General features: G+C 41.4%; 1 protein-coding gene across 1 annotated transcript; it reads right to left on the minus strand.

Annotated features, from left to right (window-relative positions):
- Window positions 1–978: 978 nt before the first annotated feature.
- Window positions 979–26,006, minus strand: SPMIP4 (sperm microtubule inner protein 4). The gene is given in 11 exon segments (XM_075041971.1): window positions 979–1,562; window positions 1,713–1,815; window positions 3,531–3,564; window positions 3,835–3,925; window positions 4,141–4,241; window positions 5,455–5,530; window positions 5,533–5,544; window positions 7,783–7,967; window positions 14,863–14,904; window positions 19,585–19,761; window positions 25,873–26,006. Coding segments are annotated over 11 exon segments (1,539 nt in total).
- Window positions 26,007–26,834: the final 828 nt, after the last annotated feature.

Raw genomic sequence — 26,834 nt, forward strand, 5'->3', positions numbered from 1 at the left:
ATTTTTATAACCACCAAGTTAATGCCTGCTATTAATCCTTAGCAACTATATTGACCACTTGCAGCCATCTAGGGCTAACTCCTAATAACAGATTACATGTTTTCTGTAGCTTACCTGCTTCATTCTAAAGCTCCTTCAAAGCCCTGCAGGGATCACTGAATCCCGTTCTCCCTCTACCAGTCTTCACTGCAGTTTAAATACAGTCTCAGTGGCCTTTCCAGTTCTCTTAAACATTCCTGTCTTAGACAATGAGTAAAAAAGGAAAGAGAAGAGTCTGAAATACAAGCCACAATAGGTCTGACATAGGAATGTAGGCTTGGAGAGGCCACAGTCAGCCTTAGAGCATGGAGGCTTTGGGAATGTGCTGTGCTCGTGGGCATCATGTTTGTCCCTGTGTATACGTGGTAGTGCTACATTATTGGCATTTGGTTCCCTGCAGAGTAGCAGAGGGTCCTTTTGACCTGGAAGCTTGGTGCTTGTGATGGGCTGCAAAGGGCCTTATTGGGTCAGTAAGTGTGATCCCCAGCTGTTGCTGGCAACTGTGTCATAGCTCCTTTCATAAACTTGTCAGGTCCATTCTGAAGCAGCCTGTTTTCTGATCCTCTCTGCATCTATTGAAGAGCTATTCTTGAACCTCCCTGCTGTGACCATTAAAAATCATCTTGTGATTCACAGCCTAAGTTTATTCCCAGACTGTAATGCTCATTTGTGAATCCATTTGGGCTTTAATGAATCAGCTCTTTCTTTAACCAGTGTTTATCCCACTAATGTGTTTCTGAAGAAAAGTCATGTTTTCACAGCCTTTAAACCAAGACAAGCTCTTCTAGTCTTCTCAAACAGGCAGTACATGTCCTGGGCTACCCTAGCTGCGCTTCTCTTTACTGTTTGAATTTATTGTGGTTCTCTAGGAAAAGACAGACAGTTTGTATTGAGGTACTTTTTATTTGTTACTCTATTTTTACAGGACCAAGGAATGTGTCAACTAAAGAAATAAAAAGCATTGAAACCATAGAATTTGTGTCTTTTCCCCTCAGTAATGTTACCTCGGAGGTCTTTTGTCTCTCTTCTTATGGAATCATGAAAATGTTTTTGTGCTGCTCTCTTACGGAAGGAATGCTGCAGCTCCAGCAGTGCTGTCTGGTTCTGAGGAACCTTACAGCTAGTGAGAGGAACCTTACAGCTAGGTATCCATTCAGGCAGTGCTGTCTGTCTTGGCCCATCCTCTGGTCTCCATGAAGGCTGACATGCTTCTTGATGCCAAAGCTTGTGCAACAAAATTCTGCTTTCCTCACTCTTTACATCCAGTGGTAAGCCTGGCTTATTTAGACTAACTGGGTTTTCCCATATTGTATGTTGATCCAAGTGTCTGGGCTTGAAGTCTTCATAGGAAAGGGAACATGCAGATTTTGGAAGGGATTCAAGTTCAGGCCTTTCTGAAAGCTGCCCCCTGTACAATGCTTCTGTTTGCAATGTGTCAGTGATATTCTGAAGTTTGTATATTGGCGGCCTTGAATCCAAATAATGAACTTTCTGGTAGCATGTCTGAGACAGAGTGGCCTGCTCTTGGCTCACATCCCATTTCTTGTCTGTGTTTTCTGTCACTTTATGCTGCTGACCTAGACTGGCCACTGTTTTTATTTTACTCAGCATTGTGCCTGAATAGCTGGCTATCACAGTTGGAGCTGTGAATAAAGGCAGAGGAATCTGAATACTGGAGGAGTACTGTTCTTGCAGATTTGATTCATGGGGAAGTAAACATGCAGTGTACCCTTCAAGAGGTCTCACTTGTGAGAGACTAGGCAGAAAATTCTGTTTCTATATGGAGGAAGTAACAGGTTTTACACTGTCATCTAAGTCTCTTATTTTAGCAGGGACTGCTTATTTTAGCAGACCATTGCCTGAGACTAGTGAAATGGCTCAGTTAGGGGTCTCCCAGGCAAAGGGAAGCAGCCCAGACATTCGTTACTGCCCTGCCACATAGTCTTTATGCTTTGGAAAAGAAAATATTCTGCTCTACCCCAGTGCATAAGATATAAATGGGTGTAGATGTCCTGTGCTCTCTTCTTCTTTCTTCTATAAGCATCTGTCTTCCATTTGTGCTCTCATAAGCAATGCGACAGTATAAACAGTGACTTGCATTAGTGTGTTTTTAACTTCTTTTAGGAACAGTTGCAAGTGGGACTGAGGATGCTCACTGGCATGTGGCTTTTTAGCTTTCTCAATCACAGTTTGATCCACTGCTTGAATACTGTTACCCTGTATTAATCATTTGTACTGTTGAAGCTTCAGGTGCTGGTGCAGAGTCAAAGCTGCTTTGTATAGGAGCTGTTCAAACATAAAGTACATTTGAGTCCTATAGCCAAAGAATGGACTTCAGCAGTTACTGTGCTGAACAATCTGAGCGTTTGATATTTAACGTATGTATGCTTTAGGTGGAATAATATTCAGATAAATCATCATGGCTCAGGTTAGGCCTCTGCCAGTCACACTTTGGAAGCCAGAGGGCAATAAAACTGCTCAGTTTTGAATTAATGTAAGCTGCTAGTTTGGATTTTCATTTCCAGAGACAAGCTGTTGAAAGTCATCATAAAGTGAAACATTTGTTTCTTCATCACACTGGAGAAAAAGCTAGACACCTTTTCCATTTCTGATACAGGGTTCAATTATCAGAAACTTGTAAATGCCATTTCAAAAGGAATTTCCTTACTTGGATTTTTTTAATCCAATAGAAGAAAAAGCAGGACAATTTGGGGAGTTTTTATCCAGGGCCATTTTTTGACTATAACTAAGAAAATGACAGCATCTTACTTAGTTGCCCTGCTTCTTGTATGTCTGTGCAGTTTGAACCCGGAACTACTGTAAAGCCAGCAGAGCAGGAACCCATTCCTTCCGTTTTACCTGCAGAATTGCTTAGTCAGTTACCATCAATTAGACCTGTGTATGTACTCTGCATGACAGTGTGCAGGTGTCACTGAATGGCTTAATCCGTTACAGGTAACAATGCATTAGCAAAACACAGCTCAAATTGATTTGCTATGCTTATATACCATGTTATGCTTTGTTTGCATGAATAGCATTTAATACAAATAGTATCTTTTCACTTTTATACAGACCACACAGAATATAAAAATTGTTGAAGACAATAAACGTGGAATATTCCAATATAGTTTCATACATTCTTTAGAGTAAATCTTTGCATTACAATAGAATCTGATAAAGTTACTGATGCACCCTTAAGGAAGAAAGGCAAATTACTCATGTAAATGGAGGAGGATGAATCACAGAAACTCTGCTAAACTTAAACTGCTGTAGTTAGTAAGGAGGCAATAGTCTGCAATGGTAATAGGTCACTTATCGAATACACAATGTGCAATAAAGACAGTAAGTTGATGAGTTCAGTGGAGTTGTCCTGATTTAACACCAGCTGAACATCTAGCCAATATCTTTCAGTCTCTGCAGTGCTGCACCATTCATATGAGAGCTGCCAACTCATTTTATGGAGATTGTTACTCATACTTCTCAAGGCAAACGGTCATTTGAATTGCTGTTATGTGATGGTGGAAACTTTAAATGATAAGATAAAAAATAAGCAGATAATCACAATAACTTCCCCCCCCCCCCCAACCTGAACAAGTCATTAATCCATTACAGAAGTTCTGTCAAGCAGCTGTGTCAGGAATGATTTAGTATACTTGCCTCTGTTTTATAGTGAGCCTTGCCCTGCGCTTAAGATTATCAAAGGGAAGGCTTAATTCTGCTGCCTAAATCTGGTAATACTCTTGCCAGTATTATTTGTGGTGGAAGCATGAGATTCTTAGTAAATGCAGTACTTGCTAGTTCCACATCTTCCCTAGTTCTCCAGTTAATCTGCCAACTGCTTTCATGTCATAATTACGCAGGATAAAGGGACTTGTGGGACCGCTTCCTTAATGGTGACGTATTTTATTGTCACACGTTGTTATTGGTTAGGAAAATCAAAATCAATGCACAGTCCCCCAGAAAAACCTCAGATAATTTACAGTTTGTGTGGCCTTTGTTACTAAATGACAAAAAATGAATTTCTTTGAGAAATTTGGAGGCTAACACTTTGTGATCTTTCATTGCTATCCCAAGGAAATTAATTTAATGAAAAATGCTTACCTCTGAAGTCCAAACTCTATGTTGTGATCCCCAGAACTCTTTCAGTGTTTCGTAGCATATCGGTTGTTCTTGGAGAGAGGTTATATTCTAGCTTTTTAAAAGTGGAGTTGGGGGCCACTATCTTTGGTGGATTTGAATAGCATATTTGACCCTTTTCTTCAGCAAATTTAGGAAGCTGAAGGGTAAGAAGAAATAGGTAAGGTATAAACCAAATATGTGTGCTAGATAGAAAAGACTATTTAAAAGGTTTGAAATAACACGTGTTACGTCACCCTCCCCTCCCCCAATTATCTGTTTAGTAAATGCTAATGAAAGTAAAAATGTGGTGGAAGAATGTCTTCAGTAGTCAGTACAGTATTGCTACTGAAGTGGAAGATTCAACAGGTACATAATTCAGCTGAACTCAATTCAAATAACTTAGAATCAAGTTCTCCATGGTAGCCACACCTAGACAGGACATTACATGCTTTATAAGCTTTCTTTTCTAGTCACAATTATAGACTGCCTTAAAATGGACTGCCACTTACTGTTTCCCTTGTCACGTCTGTAAGACTGTGTGTCTACAAAGGCTGTATCTTTCTTTGTTCACCGCTATTTTTTTCTATGCTATTCATGACTTTTATCCGTCATGAAACTTCAGGCTACATCCCTTTGGGAAGGGAACTAGTGTTTAGCCAAGCTGGAGAATAGTAGAAACGTGATCATTCATGAACAAATTCACTCTTCCGTTTTATGGACCAGCCCAGTCTCCATCATTACACTGGGAAAGGCAAGGTTGGAGTCAAAGACCATCCACAAAGAGGACATCTGTTTTCTTGAAGACATGGAAATAGAGACACCAGCCTGTTGGTATGTTGGCAGGACTTGTGGAGAGGTAAGGAGGAACAAAGGTCCACTGCCCAAACTCATTTCTTTGAAGGGCTGCAGAGCATAATCTGGGCTTCTGAATCAAGCCCTACCCCCACCAAATGTATGGTCAGCAGCTATTATTGCTTCTTCTTGTTCTTCTTATCTCCAGAGCTACTTGACTAGGTCCTACAAGAGCTAGTTAGTACTTGAAGGACTTCAGTGACAGGACAGCTTGCTAGCTTCTGATCTTGTTTAATATATTGCTGAGGTGGTTGAAAACTGTCTCTAAAGCTTTTCACTCTTTGTATGCATGATGCCTAATTCATAGCCTGCAAGTGTTTGGAACAGTACAGGAGCTCTTGGTGTAGAAATGTCTCCCATGAAAGAGATGCAGAGAAGTTTGATTACCAAAAAAAAAAAAGGGGGGGGGAGGGGCATTTTGCTCTTTGTCCATAGGAACTACATCCTTGGAAGTATGTGTGCTGTCCCGGCCAGTGTACAGCCTTCTTCTGGGAGTCAGAGGGAATACGGACAACTTCAGCCTGTATGGATTACCTACAGGGGAAATATTTAACATGTCGTAATAGAACACCATTGATCAGAATGACAGGAGGATCTGCATTTTAAGCTGTAGACATATGCTTACTATACAGGCAGCTGTGCTGGTGGAAGAGGTTCTGTGAGCTGCTGCTGCTGTTTCTTCTACCTTGGGAGACTGACCTCATAGATTTGCAGACAGAACTCATCTTCACTCTTTCGGTACAAAATCAGCAGAGCTAGATCAGATCACCCATTTAATCAGTGTGAGTAAACTCAGCTGTCTTTTTAGAAGCACTCAATGTGATTATCTGCACCACCAGATCTTCAAGGCTAGTTGTCTTGGGCAGAGAGGTGGTGACAAGCAGTTGAGGGCAGGATCTTATACCAGATAAAGCTGCCTCCGCAGAAGGTCATCTGCCCATGGCCGATTGCAGGAGCTCTAGGTGTTTTCACCCACCAGCAGGGAAGATTCTTATTACATTTTCTGTGCATGATTTTTACAAACAGCAACAACAAACAATAAAGCTTGATGAATTGTGAAGCTGGCTCTGTACTCATAATGTCACCATCAGAGGAATAACTGAATGCTACTAGATGTCTCGCAAAAGTGAAACTGCAGTGCATGCTTGGAAGAGCTTAATTTCCAAACCTGGTTCTATCACTGCTTTTTCTCGCCAATCTTTCTGCCTCAGTTTCCCTATTTACCTCACAGAGATAGTGTCAGCATTAACTACATAATAGCTACTCTGAGTTTTGTAAAGGTGAGATGTAGAAAAGGCACAAAGCTTTTAAATACAACCTTCCAGTGGTAAAAGTCACCTGAGTGTGGTCTGGGTTATCAGTAGTTAACCAGAGATTTCTCCTTTAGTCACTGAGAACTGGCGTGTCCTGATCTCAGAGGAAGTCAAAACATATGGAGGGAACAGCAAATGAAGTTAAAGTATTTTCTAAGTGCCAGTGGTAGCTGGCCCCTTAGTAATTCTGAACCTGCTAAGCTTTGCTGGAAATAGGTCTTGGCCTCCGATGATCCTCCTGTTGTGCAAAAATAGGCTTTGTAAGCCCACTTCCATACATGATTAGTGTTTTTTAAATTGACCAATGATCAATGAAAACTGACTAAAAATGGCTACTCCTAGCATTACATATTCTGTGGAAAGATTTTGGGTTTGGATGATCAAATACTTCACTAAAAATGGCTCATGTACCCAATTATATACATGACTGTACAGCACTGTGCTGATGACTGGGAATGGCAGCTAATTAATGCAAATGGACCTCTTACTTAACATTATCAGCTTTTACTCTGCTGAAAAGCTTCTTATCCATGCCAGTGTATGCTTTTTCTGTTTCACACAGTTATTGCCAAACCCTTCCTGGCAGGCACTGCCATGGCACACAGAGGTGCTGGCTTTCTCCTGTCCCAAATTCCCCATAACCCTGTGTGGTCAGCAGCTGCCAAGGACTCATCATCAGTTCATGCAAGTGATCTTTAAAGTCTTCCAAAATGAAGAACCTGTCAAAATCCCAATGTAGTACAACGCCTCCAGGGAAGAGCAGAATAAGACAAAAATTTCATGCCCTTTTCCTCCAATACATTATGTAAAAAACTCCCAGGGTAAAATGCTGCTGGGGTTAAAAATAAATACCTCATGATGGCTTACACGGTTTTCTGTAAATAATGTCTAGGGCTTCATCTCAGTCTTCGTAAGGGATAAGAAGAATTACTTTTTCTCACTGGACCTTGTTCTACCATCTGTGTAGTGATAAAATCTTTTAAATCATTCAGCTCTTATTTCAGGGGGTATCTCTGTTGTCCTTAGCAAAGGTATAGCAGGCATGACTTTGGTCCCCAAATTGCTAGGTTTTGAACCCACTGATGCATTTTTTTCCTTTCTCTTCCACCATTTTGGACTGTGAAGAATTATTTGTCTGACAGAAGATACCAGATACACTAAATGATCCATCTTGCTTTTGTGGAGATTAGCAGCTATGTTAATAGCTCTGTTGGTTTCTGAGGCTACAAGGTGTTCACATGAGTCAGGTTTGTTCATCATTCTCAATGCTGAGGTATCCTCCACAGAGGCTGCAACTATCAGCACATAGAGCTCTAATTTAAGCCAAGATGCTTCGCTTGACCAGTGATATATTCAGATTGTGGCTCTGTGAAGCTTCAGCAGGAGAGAGTCATGACTTCAGTAGTGTTTCTAAGTAAGTTTCAAGAATAAATGGTAAACCAACAAAGTGCTGTCTTACCTCTGGTCTTTCTCAGAACAGCCACATCAAAAGCCTTGGTAGGGATATTGGGATGGAAAGGCTGGTGACTGCTTGCATCAATCACAGTGTCGAAATCCTCATGTGATCTGAAGTTTGGGATCATGGCATATGTAGAGATGTGTGTCTGCTAGGGATGAGAGGTGGGAAAAGGCAGGCCCAGTTGTCTTGGGTTGGTTTGAGTTGTCAGGAAGAAGGAAAGAAGGAAAGAAATTTTCCTTATTTCACATTTCACAGAGTTTTAGCATTAAAAATAACTTTGCAAGAACTAGGAGAGATGTGAGAATCAGAAAGGCCGTATTTTAGTTCTTTAATCCCCTCTTGCTTGCACCATGCAAAGAATTCACAGTGAAGATTCCCTTGCAGCTTTTGTACATAACCAGTCATACCAATTCACATTTACTTTTATGTGGCTTAAGGGAAGGAGAATGTGGACTTCTGATTCTTGCACAGCTCCAGTTAATAGTAACTGATTTTTTGCTTGTGAAATCAAAATTTGCCTCTAAGAAGATGTTTATTTCTGGGTGGAAGGAGGATAAAGCTAAACTGGAGAGTTTTATGAGATACTGAGAACCAGGATTTCATGGAGTGCCCATGTTCCTGTAGCTGTTCTTTTCAGCTTTCAGTTTTTCATGATAGAATAATTAAAAAACTTATTAAAATCAGGGGAGACCTGAAATCTTCTGAGGAAAATGAAAGCAGTGGTTTATTCCAGTAAGAGAGACTAGCACCCTGTTTGGATTCTTCTAAACTTTACCACAGCTGCATGCAGCAGCTTATTGAGAGCAAACACTTTTCCCCAGTTGCTGTATAAAGCAATGTCACAACCTTATACAGGAGCCAAATTCATTCCATTCCTGAGGCTGTGCATCATGACATAACAAGATGTCTTGTCAAGCTGGGCTTTTCTGAGGCTTCTCTCTCATAAATCTGCTTTATACATACTCTAGATCCCTTAGCTGTGCTTGGTAGATGCTCCCAAACACTTTAGTTCACATTAGGTAAAGAGGCCATGAACAACATAGTCAAGAAAACCCAATTAGCCCATAGGCAAGTCAGCAAGATCAGTATTTGTTAGGATAGTGGGTGTGCTAGGCAAATACTGCTAACCTGCTAAACCTATCATTACATGCTTCATTCGAGAGAGATTTTTTGCCTAGGAGTGTTGCTGCTGCTTATTGCCAAGGAACATGCACTGTGCAGTTACGGCTGTAAGAGGAAAAACCTGCCTTTTTGTTTCATTAAGGAAAGATAAGATATAATATAGGTGAAATGTACTTACTTAGCCGAACTGTCTGGTGGTTTATGAAGCCTATATTGGGGAAGAAAAATAATAAGTTACCTGAAGTGACCCATGTTCATTTCCACCTCCCACACTTTATCTCAGTCAGTGCAATCAATATACATTAGGGACAAATCAATGTGTAAGCAGTGCAGATAATATTCTTACTGATACCACTCACTACATGAGGAATGTTTTGTGTTGCCAGGTGCCCAAGACTGAAAAGACACTGGGAACAAGTGATGTGTAGAATGTCTTTTTAAAAGGAGTGAGGAAAAAGTCTAGCCTCTAATCCTTTTGTGTAATAAGCTCTATTTTAATTAACAATGGTATGTGCTATTAGTAAAAATAAATCCTTTTATCAGTAATGCAAAACAAAAAACATATCCTGTTTATGCTTGAAGAGAAAATACTTATTCATTCCATGCTGATAAATTATCTATATATTACCATGGAGACTTATTTTATACTTCAAATAAGTTTTTTTAAAAAAAGCAATTGAAAGAAAACACTAACTTTAAAGGGCAAGAATTTCATCACTGAGTCTAGCTAAGAGTCTCTTGGCTATTGTGCCAAGTCAGAAAGATATCTGATTAAAAAAATAATTAATTTGCTTAATGGTTCTTTGTGGTATAATGAAAAAAAAAAAGCCTAAAATATACAGCATTACTGGACTAATCTAAGTGGTTGGCGTGGAGCTCCAAAATCCCATGTATTTCATGAGAAAGGCTTACTTACCAGGTCTTGCTTGAAAGTCTTCACCATATATGGGTAGGAGATGTTATCTGATGATAGTTGTTTTTAAAGCTTTATTGTTTGCACAGTGATCACACAAAGTTTCTTGATTCTACAAGCCATACACCAAAATCTTCATATAGCTAAACCCCCTTGTTTTTCTCAGTGAGGAAAGGGATGTCCCAGATTTATTCCCATGCAGGAGATAGTGATAACTTCTCAGGGCTCCTCTCCTTGATCAGCTTGAGGACAGAGCCCTGTGGGATGTTAATAGGCCCCATGGGGACACCATCATTTCAGCCTTAGCAGTTCCTGTGGGAACTCTCTTCCTCCCACAGCTGGGGATTGCTCAGTAGCCTGGTTAATGACATAGCCATGGCATAGGAGCTGCACCCAAGCTCTTTTCAAGTCACCTGTGACTCAAGAGCTGCAACTTGGCCACTCCATCATTGAATAAGTCTCCATAAAAGTAGGCATTGCACAGTTACAAAGAGGAAATATGCCCCCTTGCTCAAAGAATTTAAATACAGCCCTGTGCTTATTTCTTTCCATACTGACATGGGTATTTTGAGATAAACTTCAAGTGCCAGGTCAATTTTGTTCACACATTCTGATACAACATACAGAAGTCATGCATTTCATTGTGAAATCTGTGCTGTGATGCTATGGGACTCAGTGCAATCAACATGAAGTGTGATATCTCACAAATTACTGTGCCAGCATAACTCATGCCTCAACTGAGCTGAACAAAAGATCTACTTTTAATGTGTGATGCTACACAGATAACAGGACTTGAAGGATTCTGACAACCATTTGTATATTGTTACAATCATAATGACCTGGGACTCTGATTCAAACTTTGTGTTGGTCTTGAAAATGGAAAGCTTTTACAGAAATAGCTATACTTGCAGAACAGCAATCTTTAAAAGTTTATTACACAGATACTTCTAATTGATTTTCCATTTCTGCGGTGAGAATTGGTGCTGTATGTCTACTGGTGTTGTAGACATGAAGGAGAATACTTCTTAGTGTTTATTACAGTTGCAGTTGCATATTACAATTACAATTGTAACACAATATGAATTGAAAATAAACACTAAGAAGTATTTTCAATTTCCATTTCCATTCACATTATGTTACATGTGAATTGTTACATTCTTTGTTGCATTCATTGGACATATTCCCGATACAAATATGCATAAATAAGGAGAGTCAGTCTGCTTTGTGCTGTGGCTGGCCGAACTACTTAAGTACCTTTGTAGAGCACTTTTCATTATAACATCTAAACTTAAGGCAGCAATAAAATAAGGATGAACATGCATTTTCATGACTACCATGATTTAGAGAAGCTTTGTGAGCTCAGGTTGTAACAGCCAGCAAAACTTTGCATTTTCAAAGGTGGAAAGTTGTTTAGAGTGTTCCTCACTCAAACTGGATAATCAAGCCTGAAGCCACCCAGAATGGATGGCAGTATAGAAAGGTAGAGCTCTGGCTGGAAAGGAAAAAAGGAATAGCAGCTTTTCCAAATTTGTCACTGAGATGCTTTCACTGCAGTTCTAGTAGGCTTTTGCTGGCATCTGCCAGTATCACACAAGAAACAGTTGCTCAGTATTGTTATCTGCCCCTTTATGTTCAGTCCACAGAAAATATGGAGTCTATCAGTATCTTGAAAAGATGTCAGCCTCAAGCTGGAGGGACTTACGCTCCCAGTTTGGAAAGCCCCAGAACAAATCAAGGGAGTGGTCCATATGGACATCCTCCCATTTCCCTAACAATGAGTGCACTGCAGGCACTCTTCAAACACTTTTTGATAAAATAGTCATAAACCAAGTCTCATGTGAGAGAGAGTATCCTTATGGAGTCACTGGCTTCACCTGCAGAGCACTAGGTGCAGAGACGCACTTGTTCAGTAATGGTAATAAAAGACATATTGGAATCTGTGTGACTTTCATGAGGCTCCCACTATTCTTCTACTCTCCGACACATGGTAGGAGCCTCTGAAGAGCTGCTGCTTCTCTTAGGTGTGGTGTTAGCCTGAGAGTGATGCAGTGTGGGGGGGCTGATGACCTTCAGCTTCTTTTCTAGATCAGGCCAGAGAAGTTTTTGCTGCTCTTTCCTGTTAATTTCCCACATACTCAGTAAATTATTAAGAGAATAAGATGTATCACTCTGCCAATTTTAATAGGAAAGAAATTATGACTGGAGAATAAAATGTTTCACATGTCTAAATTGGCTTTCTCTGCAGCTTTTTATTCTTGCAAAGGGAGGTAATCACTTATCTTGCCTAACCTTAAAACCTGCTTGGTCAGGGAGCTGCAGGTCAGGGAACCACCAGGGGTTGAGGAGCTGGGGGATAGCCAGAGGAATATAAGTCTGTGTGGCATGATAAACAGTGAAAGCAGATTAAAACCCACAAGGGAAAAAGCCAGTTTTAATTTATTCTGTCCTGTCACTGAACCCACTGAAAACCTCATCGGTGTGACTTGTCTTTGGAAAGACAGCTGCAAATGCTCTAGCCTGATGTAATGTGTGTGTGTGTGTGTGTGTGTGTGTGTACACAACTGGGTTCTTGGCAATGGCTGAAGGGTGTTTTTCAAGGCGTTTCAGGCTTTTGCAGTCTTGTTTGATGTAAACTTATTACACCTTTAGATGGGAGGAGACAACTACTTTTCTCCAGTACATTTAACTGGGAGGGCATATGTATGTGGTCCACTGCTAATGCACTTATAAAAGCACATCTGCACAAACCCAGTGATTCATTCTATTGCAAAACAGCATAAGGATACGTAGTGTACATACTTAAGTCAAAGGCATAGTTGTCCCACGAAAGTGTACAGAGTTATTGCAAATGCCTGGTAATTCATTTCCCACAAAGACAGTAATGGCTCAAAGGAGCCCTCACAGGCTATAAGGTAAATAAACTGCCTGTTAATAGCTCCCAGGTAGGCCTGCAGAGCACCACTTGGAGGGTATTTTTCAGGAAAGGTTCCATGTGGCTGTCACTGCTTAATAGTCCCTGACAGCAGGAAGAGTATTTGCTCTGAAGGACTTTGGACTATGAATGTGGAAGATTTTTTTTTGTGTTTCTCTTTTTGTTTTAAAGGATATAGTCTGTCCTTCAATTTAAAAGTCTTTCAAAGACCAAGAAAATGCAACCTTATGGGAAAAGAAAATGCTGAAACTAGGACAGAGCATAAAGACCCAGCATGTTTCAGGTTAAGGTGTGACTGCAAAATAATGGAGAAAGTACATCAATGTGCTGTTGATCGAATATTCAGAGTCCAAGGTCATGTACTTTTCAGTACGTACAGGGGCAGAGTTTGATCTACTCTTGTGTAAAACCTCCTTCCTCCTTACAAAGCTAGCACAAGGGCAGAGTCCCAGCAGTCCCTGGTTGCTTCCTCTTAAGGAAGCAAATCCCCAGGAAGGTGCCACAATCTCCACCTCAGCCTGTGTACATGAATGATCCATTCTGGTAAGGAGCTGGCACAAGGAACGCTGTTGCTGTGAAGTGAATGGGTCCCAGAGCATCCTTAACCAAGAAGCATTTGAGATTGACCAGTTTAGGGATTACTGAAAACACAGCAGGCTTGCTACCCCATGCAAAGGGCAGTTTTAAATTTTTCTCCACAATCTCTCTGTGTTTCTGCTGTTTCAGGGATACCAACATAAATGTCACATAACAGGACACTTACTTGACTAGCAAGTCACAGTGGACCAAATTGTTCCCCAGCATCATTCCACTGCATTCAGTGGAGTTTTGTTGGGGATGGATTAGGTAATAAAACAGAACCACCCAGCTTGACCGAGCAACATAGGAGTGCCCACTTTGCATGGATGTTAGTTTTAAAACAATTTTAATAGTGCTCTGTTATCTTTCAAAAGTGCATGGGCCAGTTCTTGTCACTTAGTGCTTAGGCAACTTGTAAGAAGAAACTCCCAGGGAAACTTGCTATTCCTTGTAGCTTGTAATCAAATTCTGCAGCACAGCCAATGCCTCTAATGTGCATTGCTAGTCAAAGGCCATAACGTGTCCCAGTAAAAATTAGTTTTGTCTTGTACACTCTGGTAGGTTAACCACACTCACTCCTGCTTGTGCTGCATGCCGTAATGAGGTAATAAAGAGAGAAGCCTGCAAAAACCAGTGGATTACAAAGAGCAGGGTTGCAGGTTTCCTTGTGTAGCTTCTGTGGCCTGTTTACAATTACCTCTCCTGCTTTTCTAGAGTGTCTGAGTTTACACAAAATGTGGAGAAGGTACCTCACCTGCAGGGAGGCTAAAGGGAGAGTGGTGGGGTCAAACAATGCGCCTCACAGCCCTATAAAGATAACTGAGAAATCGTTGCAGAATTATTCTCAGGTTTCTAATATGCTCTAGTTATCAATGTTAATATGAGAGGTGTAACTTGTTATTTTTCTGCTTTTGAAGAATTTACATTTATACTTTAAATTATCTTAATCTAGAATCTCAAATTTAAGCGTTTTGCTGGTGCCATCAAGTGGCAAAATGTTGGATTGCAGAACTCCAGCAGCATCCATATTCACTCAGACTACTACTATCTCTTGAACAGCAGCAGTGAGGAAAATAATCCCTGCCAAGTCTCCTCCAAAAATACATCTGTATATATATACACACCAGAAAAATGGGCTGAAATACACGTGGTGTCATGGTTACTTCAGTTACTTCAGTTTAATCTGGATTCTAACTAGTAGAAAGGCTAATACTTTTGAGTATTACAAGTTGATAAATACAGACAACCTCTAAAGCAAACTCAGAGACCCTTGTTGAAGAGATACTAAACTGAAGGGGCACAATGCCGTATTCTGAATTTCCTTCCCAGTTGTGTTTGTTCTCCTTTGTTACTAGCTAATCCCTTTTTACATAACTTGGCCCTTCAGATTTCATATCAGATCTGCACTTCATATCATATGTGCATAATATCACCAGAGTGGAATGAATATTCAATTTGCTGTTATAGTCACTAAATTCACAATCTGGTTAATGCACAATTTAAACTTAGAGTTCATTATTCATATGCAGATCACTTAAGCTGAGTGACTTCATAGTATTGCTCAGTGAAAAGGCCTCTGTGCAAAGAGAAAGCATAAATGTATAAAGCTTATGCTCTATTTGCTTATAAAAATCCAAATAAATTGGTATGGTTTTGTCTTGATTTCTCAGATAACCCTTAATATCAAAACTCATACATGCTGCCAGTGTGGAAATCTGTCCTGGGTTTCAAAATCTAAGTCATGCAGGGCTGGATTTTGAGAGGTGCTGAGCACTCGTGCCTGAATCCAAAGTTCCTGAGAACCCCTTTGAAAGCCTGGCCCTTACAGCCCCTCACCATGCACACCTAACAGTAGGAGCTGTGGGAATGCCTTGAGTGGGTGCAGGTTCCAACTTTTGACCCTATAAGGAGTTAAGTTATTCCTATATTATGGGGATTACTTTCAGCTCCTTCTGATGTCAAAGGGTTCCCAGAATACAGCCAAACTGCATGGTGCTTTTCACTGAAAATAATCTGAAGGGAAGACAACACCATACCTGTCTTTGAGTTTAAACAATGGAAAACAAAGCAGTTTTTCATATGGGACATCAGATAAAGAAAACCCCAAAACCACAACAGAATAGAGGGCAGATGGAAGTGCCAAAATGAAGGAAATGCAGTTGGAAAAATCAGCCATAATCAGTAATATTTTCCAGTTATTAGAAATAGCCTTATAGTTCTGACTTGGCCTTGCTAAAGCTGAGCTTCACCCAAACTGTCTAATAAACTAACTGTTGCTAAAAGGAATGGGTGGCCTTAATTGCATGGCCGAAGAAGAGATGTTGGCTGCAAGAAAGGGAGAGAAATGATGCTGAATCAGAAAGGATTTATTTGACCTTTATGGCTGGCTCAGTGGGCTCCCAAGGCTTGAGGGTTATAGCACAGTCCAACCGAATGTGCTCATAATACTCTGGGTCTAACCACAAGTTCAGAATGGTTATTGTCTTCTCTTTTCTTTTAAGCACTTTCCCACATTAACACTGTCCAGTGTAATTCATGCTTCTGTGCCACAGGTGCTGTCAGTTGAGCAACGCAGGCATCTGTGGTCAGACTTAGCCTTCCAGCTCTCGTGCAAGGCTGTGTGTTCAGAAGTGCTGAGCACCTCCACCTTAAACTAAAGTCACTGAGACTCCCCTCCTGCCCTCTCAGCCCCATCACACCACAGTGGTACCTGACTTCCACCCCAGAGGCCAGGTCCTGTGCACCCTTCTGACAGGACAGCTGGTGCTGAGGGTGCTCCCTTATGACAGACTGGGCCACAGGAGGGTGCTACTATGGAGCAGCAACGCTCACTTTAGAGCCAAATTCAGGGATTTAAGGGGTCTGAATGCTGATTTGGAATGATCAATGCACATGTAGGATTGCCATGACAAAAATTCTCTTTCCAGCATTAAAATGGAAACCTACTAAGCTGGAAATGCTTAGCTTTTGCCTAGTTCACCTACTGTGCTTGTGAAGAAGCACTTTTTATTATTTCTGTGTTTGATGCTTGTGGGTGGCATAGCTCAATAAGTAATACATTGCATTTGAAGTCTTTTGGAGCAGTGCCTCTGCAAAGTGGCAGTAGTTGTATCTGTAGAAGGATGTCTTTATGTTCCTTGTACTTACTTTGAATCAAGGTGGATGACTTCTGCATTGGAAACTGCCTCTCCCACTCAGAAGAGCATGTGTAGTTGTAGTTTGGCTGTAACTTGGAGAAGGGCCTGACTGTGGGTGGGTTAGAACTAGGTGATCTCCAGAGATCCCTTCCAACCTGAGCCTGGCTGTGACTCCACTGCTTGGAAAAAGAAGATCTCATGAGCTGTTCTCCCTGTGCTCTCCCTGCACCCTGGAATCTGCTGGGTAGCACTGGGCATCACTTCATTTAATTTTCTTCTAAAAGCAAGCTTTGCCAGCCCCTTGTTTCTCATGTAATAAAAATTCTGTTGGATTCTGTGGCTTTATACATAGGAAATTTGCCAGCATGTGTAAAAGCCACAAATAAGTTATGTAGAGGTGCACTGGAAAATATATTCTTCACTTTTTTCTCATAAAATTTCATAGATATCTTACAAAATGATTTAAAAAATGAAGCACAAGCAAACACACCCCTCTTACCACTAGTTTTAGAACCACAGAGTCTATGACTCTTGTGCTTGCCCTGTGTACTATACTTTCATAGCCCAAAGTCCTGCACATATATAGAAAATACCAATAGCAGCGTAACCTAATAATGTCTTATTTACTAGAAAGTTATATTTAAATAAACCCTAACAGTGGCATTTTATTTAAGTATTTTTATATGGTTCTTATGAAAAAGCAATATTTGCTCCGTAAAAAATAAAATAATTCTCACTGTGGATATTTACTGAAGTTTTATTTACAAGCTGTATTAAAAACATATTTATTTAAGCTTCTCATACTTCCCCCGCTGAAATCTGTGCCAGTTCTATCAGAGGCACAGCCATGAAGATACTTCATTTGTATCTTGCCCATTTCAGCTTTCTTCTCTGTAATTGTTTGCACTAGAGTAAGTTTCTAATTAATTTCTAGCCTGTATCTCTGGTAGGTTTCATTGAGATCAGTGAAGGTGGTGCCACTGAGGATACTGTAGCTCTGCTACTTACTTGGAAGCTAGTCTGTGTAATACAGAAACTTAGTGTGGAGGAAAGGCTACTCTATTTTGCCCCTACAATAGCACTATCAGGATTGTGGGTACCTGGGTATGCTCTGAACAACTCTTCTGCAGTATCACTTTACTGTGAGAGTTGCCCAAGACAAACAACAAATGAACATGGTTTGATAAAGTAGCTTGCAAACCTCTTCTCCCTTTCTGACTGCTAAATTGGTTTTCTGAGATGGGGCATCTAGTCACTGTGACTCATCTGCCATTTCATTTGGTACTATGCTGGAGTTGGCCAAAACCTTTGCTTGCTCTCCATGTGAGGGTAGGAATGCAAAGACAGCAACACAGAATATATGCCACCTAGGCATTTCCACCTTGTGGAAGAGGGAAGGCTTGTTTCTGGACCTCTTTTTCTCTTCAGAGTGGGATTCACTTGGATGGGTCAGGGGCTTTACACCAGTGTGCCTGAACAACAAATAATCCAAGGGACTGCATATTCAGAAAAGAAAAACACAAGAGCAATGAAAATTCTTGTTTCAAGCTCATTATACATTCTTGCACAGATACTGTCACTGTGAGATCACAGCACCTTGCCATGCTCCTGGGATGGAAGTCCCATCAGCATCATTTAACAACAGCAAGTGCTGGATTCTGCATCTGGGATGGGGTAATCCTGGTTATATGTACAAATTAGGGGACAAGAGGCTAGAGAGGAGCCCTGTGGAAAGAGATCTGGGGTTTGGGTTGATAGCAAGTTGAACATGAGTCAACAGTGTGCCCTGGCAGCCAAAAGGGCCAACCGTGTCCTGGGGTGCATCAAGCACAGCATAGCTAGCCAGTCGAGGGAGATATTTGCATATCTCAGTCTACATTGTTCTCTAACCTGTTAGCTGTCTGTTGCTATTCTTGTTTAAAACACTTCTGTGATGGGTTGACCCTGGCTAAACGCCAGGTGCCCACCAAAGCCGTTCTATCACTCCCCCCATCCTCAGCTGGACAGGGGAGAGAAAAATATAACAAAAACATGCGGGTCGAGATAAGGACAGGAGAGATCATTCACTAATTACCGTCACGGGCAAAACAGACTCAGCTTAGGGAAAATTAGCTCAATTTATTACAAATCAGCCAGAGTAAGGTAATGAGAAATAAAGGGAAATCTCAGAACACCTTCCCACCACCCCTCCCTTCTTCCCGGGCACAACTTCACTCCCGGATTTCTCCACCAAGCCCCCCCAGTGGCACAAGGGGGACAGGGATGGGGTTTACGGTCATCACACATTATTTTCTGCCGCTTCACCTCCTCAGGGTGAGGGCTGATCACACTCTTCCCCCGCTCCAGCGTGGGGTCCCACCCACGGGGTCAGTCCTCCATGAACTTCTCCAACGTGGGCCATTCCCACGGGCTGCAGTTCTTCACGAACTGCTCCAGCATGGGTCCTTTCCACGGTGTGCAGTCCTTCAGGAGCACACTGCTCCAGCGCGGGTCCCCCACGGGGTCACAAGTCCTGCCAGAAAACCTGCTCCACGGGCTCCTCTCTCCGCAGATCCGCAGGTCCTGCCAGGAACCTGCTCCAGCGCGGGGTTCCCACGGGGTCACAGCCTCCTTCAGGAACCCACCTGCTCCGGCATGGGGTCCTCCACGGGCTGCAGGTGGAGATCTGCTCCACCGTGGACCTCCCTGGGCTGCAGGGGGACAGCCTGCCTCACCATGGTCTTCACCACGGGCTGCAGGGGAATCTCTGCTCCGGCGCCTGGAGCATCTCCTCCCCCTCCTTCACTGACCTTGGTGTCCGCAGGCTTGTTTCTCTTACATGTTCTCACTCCTCTCTCCAGCGTCTGTTTCTCACTCTCCCAACTTTTTTTTCCTTCTTAAAAATGTTATCACAGAGGTGTTACCACTATCACTGATTGGCTTGGCCTTGGCCGGCGGCGGGTCCGTCTTAGAGCCGGCTGGTACGGGCTCGCTCTCTCTCGAACACAGGGGAAGCTTCCAGCAGCTTCTTACAGAAGCCACCCCTGTACCCCCCCCCCCCCCACTACCAAAACCTTGCCACATAAAACCAATACAACTTCACTTAAACATTTGGACTGTGAGAAGTATGTCTAGCCTACCTTGGCCAAGGGTCTACACCGCTACCATAAGTTTGATGTCCTTTAACAAATGTACATGGAGACTTACCCTTTGCCCTGTTGTCTTCTGGCAGTACAGGTAGTGCAATTCCTCCATGTTCCCTTCCTGCTCCCCAGGGAAGCTTGCAGCAGTGAAGGGATTCCGTGAACTCTTTATATCTGAAAGAAAAAACCCACAAAACAAAATGTCCTTTAATGGCAGCAACAGTGATGGTTACTTGAAATCTTTTAAACAATGACAACTTGGCTTTATTTTCTTGGCTCTGAGTTACTCAGCCTTATTCTAGGTAATGCTATTATGGTGAACTGTCACTAGAAGTAAGTACAAAGGTGATTGCCAATTGTTTAATGAAGGTTGAATCAAGTTGTCTTTTTTGATTAGTGAGATGAAAAAGGTGATAGATACATGCAGTGTGTACATCTTACAGTGTAATTGAGTCTTAGCTGCCAGCACATAGATACCTGCACTGTCCCTTCAGTACTACGTAAGTGGCATATGGACAGCAAATATATGCAATGGCACAGATGGAAGCTTTAGCATGTAATTCCTACTGATTTGAGAATTTGTTTTTTGTGCCTTTGAAAACCTCCCTTCTCCATCTCTAGAGACGGGTGAGAAATGTTACTGTTTAGTAGATGTAATTCACACTGAATGCAAGCTGTGTCAGGCATTTCACATGGATGTGCTAGTGTCTGAGGATATCCAGTACATTTCCATACATCCATGTCGTTTGAAATCAAGCAGTCCAATGTGTTTAGATGCATGTTCACCTCATGTAGTTTTGGTTTACAGTGTTGTAAAGATGAACACCAAGCTCACAGAAAATTTAAAGCTTCCTTTTCTTTTGGGTGGCAGCAGTCTTCCAGTCAGGAGAACACATGCACAGCCAACCATTTTATTAAGGAGAGGTAGGTCCTGCAAGGATGTTGTGGTTTAACCCCAGCTGGCAACTAAGCACCACCCAGCCGCTTATTCACTCTTCTCAGGTGGGATGGGGGAGAGAATCAGAAGAGTAAAAGTGAGAAAACTCATGGGCTGAGATAAAGACAGTTTAATAGGTAAAGCAAAAGCCGCGCCCACAAGCAAAGCAAAACAAGGAATTCATTCACTGCTTCCCATCGGCAGGCAGGTGTTCAGCCATCTCCAGGAAAGCAGGGCTCCATCACACAGAACAGTTAGTTGGGAAGACAAACTCCTAATGTCGTCGTCCCCCTGCCCTTCATTCTTCCCTCTGCTTTATATGGTGAGCATGATGTCATATGGTCTGGGATATCCCTGTGGTCAGTTGGGGTCAGCTGTCCCAGCTGTGTCGCCTCCCAGTTTCTTGTGCACCAGCCTCCTCGCTGGTGGGGTGGGGTGAGAAGCAGAAAAGGCCTTCGACGCTGTGGAAGCACTGCTCAGCAGTAACAAAAACACCCCTGAATTATCCACACTGTTTTCAGCACAAATCCAAACCATAGCCCCATACTCGCTACTATGAAGAAAATTAACTCTATCCCAGCCAAAACCAGCACAGAGGAGCAGGGAGTTGGATTCAATGAACCTTATGGATCCCTCCCAACTTGAAACATTCTATGATTCTACAAGAGCCAAAGTGAGTAATTTAAATTTGACTTAGTTGTCCAGGATTTTCTGAAAACCTTATCAAGGAAGTAATGAACTGTTGTGGTATGTGATGAGGATGGTCATCCTTGGGATGTTTTACTGGTGCGCCGTCTTCATTCATATGAAACCAGAGAGCGTGATGTTTAGGTGAATGGGTTGGGAACCAGCAGCCATATCTGTGTTTGTTGTCAGCCCTTCCATCACTGAGTGGCCCCGATTCTTACATTAGCTGGACCTCATCTGTACTACCATCTTTTTCTGATATTGGGTGTTTCTTTACTGATGAGCGAAGCAGCTGGACAAGGCTGCAGACCAGTAGGAGTGGCTTTGTTGACTGTGGTGTAGCCACTTGTCGTGGTTTAACCCCAGCCAGCAACTAAACACCAAGCAGCCACTCACTCACTCCCCCCCCCCCAGTGGGATGGGGGAGAAAATCAGGAAAAGAAGTAAAACTTGTGGGTTGAGATAAGAACAGTTTAATAGAACAGAAGAAACTAATAATGATAATGATAACACTAATAAAAATGACAACAGCAATAATAAAAGGATTGGAATGTACAAATGATGCGCAGGGCAATTGCTCACCACCCGCCGACTGACACCCAGCCAGTCCCTGAACGGCGATTCCCCGACCCCACTTCCCAGTTCCTATACTAGATGGGACGTCCCATGGTATGGAATACCCCTTTGGCCAGTTTGGGTCAGCTGCCCTGGCTGTGTCCTGTGCCAACTTCTTGTGCCCCTCCAGCCTTCTTGTTAGCTGGGTATGAGAAGCTGAGAAATCCTTGACTTGAGACTAAACACTACTTGGCAACAACTGAGAACATCAGTGTTATCAACATTCTTCCATACTGAACTCAAAACATAGCACTGTACCAGCTACTAGGAAGACAATTAACTCTATCCCAGCTGAAACCAGGACACCACTGTACTGCTATCACAGCACAGGCTGTAGTGAATCATGCAGATATTCCAACTTGCTCCCAATTACCTTGGGTTTCTTTGCCCTGTGCTCCAAAGTGCAGTGTTGCTCTAGGTTTCTGGATGATTGACTCCTGATGGAGCAAAGTGCATCAGCTAAAGAAATCCTTGCTTAACATTATTAATCTTTGCTAGCCTTGATCGTTACTTTGGAGATGGAGGGAGAAAGTGTTTTTTATTAAGCTATACTGGGAAAAAGTGCCACTTTGTAGGTACTATCTGGATTCAGGCTTAGGGTGGTTTTCAGGTGTAAGGTTCCCCTAATTCTGACTTCATCTTACATTGATGTAGAGGTAGAATAACATCCCTGAGGCCACATCTCCTAAAATGTGAGGGGAAATAGGCTTATTATTATGTGGCTATGAGCATTTCAATGAGCATTACAATCCTGACATTTGTTATGAGTATAGTCTTTTAAGAAAGAAAAAATAATAGCGACAAAAACTACTTCTCAGAGTACATTTAGACTCAAACTGTGGCAGAGTCCTAGATATCTAAATAGATCTTGGGGAAATCTATGGCAGGGATCATGATCTACAAGACAGACAGTGCTGCTGTGTTGTGTTTTGTTCTCTCTGGTTTCTTGGCAGTGCCCTCCTATCATGTAGTTCCTTTTGTGTGGTTCAGCACCACTCTGCTGCTGCCGCCTGATGCTATTCCTTTATATCCATTTTGCCAAGGTGCAAAGGGCAATATGTTTGTATTGTATGATGAACCAAAATAAGAATTTGATGTGCCATAGATTATCAGAAAGCTTTTCTGTGTTTAAGTTTCTGAAGGAACTCAAGCATCCATTTCTTAAGTTCTGTCTAAAGCCTTGTTTCCCATTTCTGAAAGTAGGCAGGCAGATGCCAAGTGACCTGCCTGGCTGTGGTGTTTGTATTCATTAAGCTGACTCTTACTGGAAACATTAATAAATCATTCCTGTTGACTGCTAGCTATACGTTACTAAGTTGCAGAACAACCACTTTACCTTAGAAAACAGATGCATTGCACACAAAGGTCTGATCATCCATTCAGCCCAAACAGGACTTTGTTAAGCTTAAAATGTTTCCAAGTCTCCTTCTCACAAAGAAATGTTTGTAGCTGATATTGATCCAGTGATATTGAAGATCTCAAGGACACATAAAATGTCTCTGCCCAGACAATGTAAAAAGAGGGCTAGGGTGAACAAAGTTTTAAAGAATGAATCATGAATAATCCTTAAGAGTCTCAGCAATATAGTCAATGATTTAATAGAGACTATTACCATTTCTAACTTCCACGATTGTAGATTTATTCTGAATTTTGACAGTCAATTTCTGGCTTTCTGTCTCTTTTGTTCTAACCAAAAGAACCGCCACCTGAGAGCTAATGTTCAGGAATCAAAACATCAGTTTGCTAGTGCCTCCTTTATTTTGAAAAAGTTAAATTTTCCCCTTCAAATTTGTTTTGTTGTGGGGAGCTCAAACCAGCCTGTATGAATACAGTGTCTTAGACTGTGAGCTTGTGAAGGGCTCCAGTAACTGATTTGCTCAGTGCATGAAGCCAACACACCTGAGGGGGAGTGTTGCCAACAGCTTCCAGAAGGTCTGTAGAAAGAGAATTCTTAAAGGGATAGGATTAGGACCTGCCTCTGTGTGAGTTCACATAGGATGCATTCACACTGGCATTTTAGTTTTGATCAGGAGTGCACTTTTGACATGAATCTTCCAATGGTCTCTATTTTGCAGTGCCTTGGTTTTGGAGAACATGAACTGGATTCCTTCTGGGTGAAATTAACTGAAAGATGTGCTCCAGGAGCGCACCAGGAGGGCACCACAGACACAAATGGACCCTCAGTCCCTGGAATCATGCTAGAGGTAATCCAAAGTAAAGAGCACCTGAAATGCATTTTTTCTGGATCTCAGATCCTCAGCACCAACTGTTTCACTCTACACATCTCCTGTATTCCACAATAATTGCCAACAAAGACATAGTCACTGAGCAACATACTGACTTGGAATTCAGTGAAATTTTTTGGGTGGTGGGAACGGCTGAACTTTTTTTTAATTAACTCTTGCCCAATAAACATATAAATAACTATATACATAATCTTACTGCATCAACATGGAATTTGACTATCTGATCATAGGGTAAAATTCTTAGGGTACCTTCTTTTTATACATATAACCTCACATTATACAAATACACATATGTGCCTCTGGTTATTCAGGGGCACTGTTTATCAATGCAAATATTGGTAACAAATACTCTAGTCCAAGATGATAATGTAAGAAAATTCATGGGTGCATTATTTTTAAAAGCTAAGGACAACTGTGTTCTATTTATTTATTTGCTTGTAATTATGTGACTAGAAAAAATGCACCATTTTAAAAACATGCAGTCACCTTTTCAGGTATAAATTGGTGAGTTCATGTGAATGTGTATTTACATTAGCAGAAAAATGTAGGTTACTGCTTGTGTTACAATACAGATTTTCCTTTTCACAGAGGAAAGAAATGTTGAGACCTGGCCATGCTTACTTGTTTGTGTTTCAGAGTTGAGTCTAACATAGTTGTCATCTGAAAGATGCTTTGCTGGTGTGTTCAGATCCTGACATCGCAGCCCATCCTGAGCTTAATGTTTGCTTTTGCTGGGTATCCTGTGTAGCCAACATGAATCTTTCCAGTATATTCACTAGAATTTAGATCAGGCCTATAATTCAGTAAACTTTCAAGTCTGTCAATAGTTAAAACAGTTCAGATGGAAATTCACCCAAATTCCTGTAATGCAAGGAATACAACAAAAACTTGCCTCAGGGGAAATATGTAAGTGGGAGGCATCAAGACACAGTTTGACAAGTGTGATAATCCAATAATATCAAAATACTCTGACTGGAATTCAGATGTTGGGTATGAGACATCACAAATAGTGGAAGAAGTTAGCAGTAGTAGTAAACCAGAAGGCCATCAGTAAGATGGAAACTAAGAATTGATTTTACTAACAAAAGAGATAAAATCTCACGTGAAAGAACAGTGAAGGACTTGAGGCTAACTCTGGAATCTGTTATGTATGTAAAAAATAGAAATTCAGATCCCCCCAAAATTTGTCAGGAGTACTAAGCAGCATGGAGGTTCAGCTTTCCAGAACTTTAAATACTGCAGGAGTTCTGCCATATATCCTGCCCCCTAGCTAACAGTATAATTGGGCCTGTAAAAAACAGTAAAAATGCATTGATTCCTGAAACCTCCTGGTTATACATTGATGACTACGAAAGCAAAATGCAGGCTTCCTGTAATTTGAAATTTGAGTTTTAAAGTTTATCTCAGTAATTCTAGGTCAACCTGTAATCTAGGGGAAAAAAAAGAAAGGTTCAAAGCAGGAGTAGATCAAAGAATAACATTACAAATGTTGGTGATCAGTTTGTGAAATATGCTCATTTTTTCCAAATTAGAAATACGATATACATGTTGTTTTTATTCTTTATGAAAATTATTTCTCGAGATTTTGAGCCCTAAAGCCACAGTATAACATATTTTAGCAGTCCTCTTTTCAGCTGTAATCAACATATTTCCCAGGGAACTGACAGACTATTGCACAAAGTAGAAAATGTTTTATTTCATTAAAAGAAAAGGAAAAAATTTTGTCATGCCAGAAAAACCTTAACATTATAAAATATTTTCAGTAATGGAATCATTTACCTTTACGAATTCTGTTGTTACCCATCTTGTGAGATGGTTGGACAAGACGGAATTTGAAGTGGAGTTAGTACTTCATTGGACTTAAAGGTTCTTGACAGGATTTCAGTTCCTTCAATTTCCCTATAGTAGTGGGGCAGGGCATGCAGCAGCATCATGTTTCATATTTGAGCTTCTAGGGGAAGATACAGGGATAAAATACCAAATCATCAAAGGTTTTGTTAGTGCATCTGGTTGCTAAAGAGGAAACATAGATGAATTCTGCCTAATTCTGGCAAGAGTTGACAGGAAACAATGGTTGCTTTTACTACTGCTTTTGGTTTTGTGTACCAGCTTACAAAATAAAACAAAAAGAGGCAGATTAAAGAGGTGTGATACTGTTGCTTAGTGTTACTGATGAACAGAAGCTAGAAATAAACTTTCAAGTAGTGGGAGAAGAAAGTGTGGACTTGCACTTAGAAAGTCTTGGTTGTGAAAGTCTCACTTATTATGTTTAGATTCACTGTAAAGTTCCAGTCCCACTCTGAAAAGGATGATATTAAACCCATGATACTTTTCATAGAAAAGAATTTTTTCCTTAATTGCCATGATTTTTGTCTTTCTACCTCTGTGCTGAGAGGAAATGCTTTAATCCTCCTTCCACTCAAGCAAAGTTATGTTTCAACTCTGGTTGATTAGCTCTGTGTGAGGAGAGGTGCTGTATTAGGTCAGCATAAACCCCTCTGCCCTCTAGAACGCCATGCGGGCATTTATATCTGAACAAGTTGTCTCTGTTCTGAGCTGCTCTGTTGTGCAAGAGAAAAGCACCAGGACTTGTACTTTCTACCCAGTGAAGCTCTGGTTCACAGCATCGAGAGTCTCCTCTCAAAAAACACCAGGAACTTCTTAGATGAAGTATATGAAGAAGCACTACTGCTTCCTCCCCTGTCCACCAGGAGCCAGCAGAGCATTCCCTTGTATCTGTGCCCTGCTTTTTCCGGGAGAAT

This window comes from Buteo buteo, chromosome 2 (genome assembly GCF_964188355.1).
Source record: "Buteo buteo chromosome 2, bButBut1.hap1.1, whole genome shotgun sequence".
Classification (NCBI taxonomy): domain Eukaryota; kingdom Metazoa; phylum Chordata; class Aves; order Accipitriformes; family Accipitridae; genus Buteo; species Buteo buteo.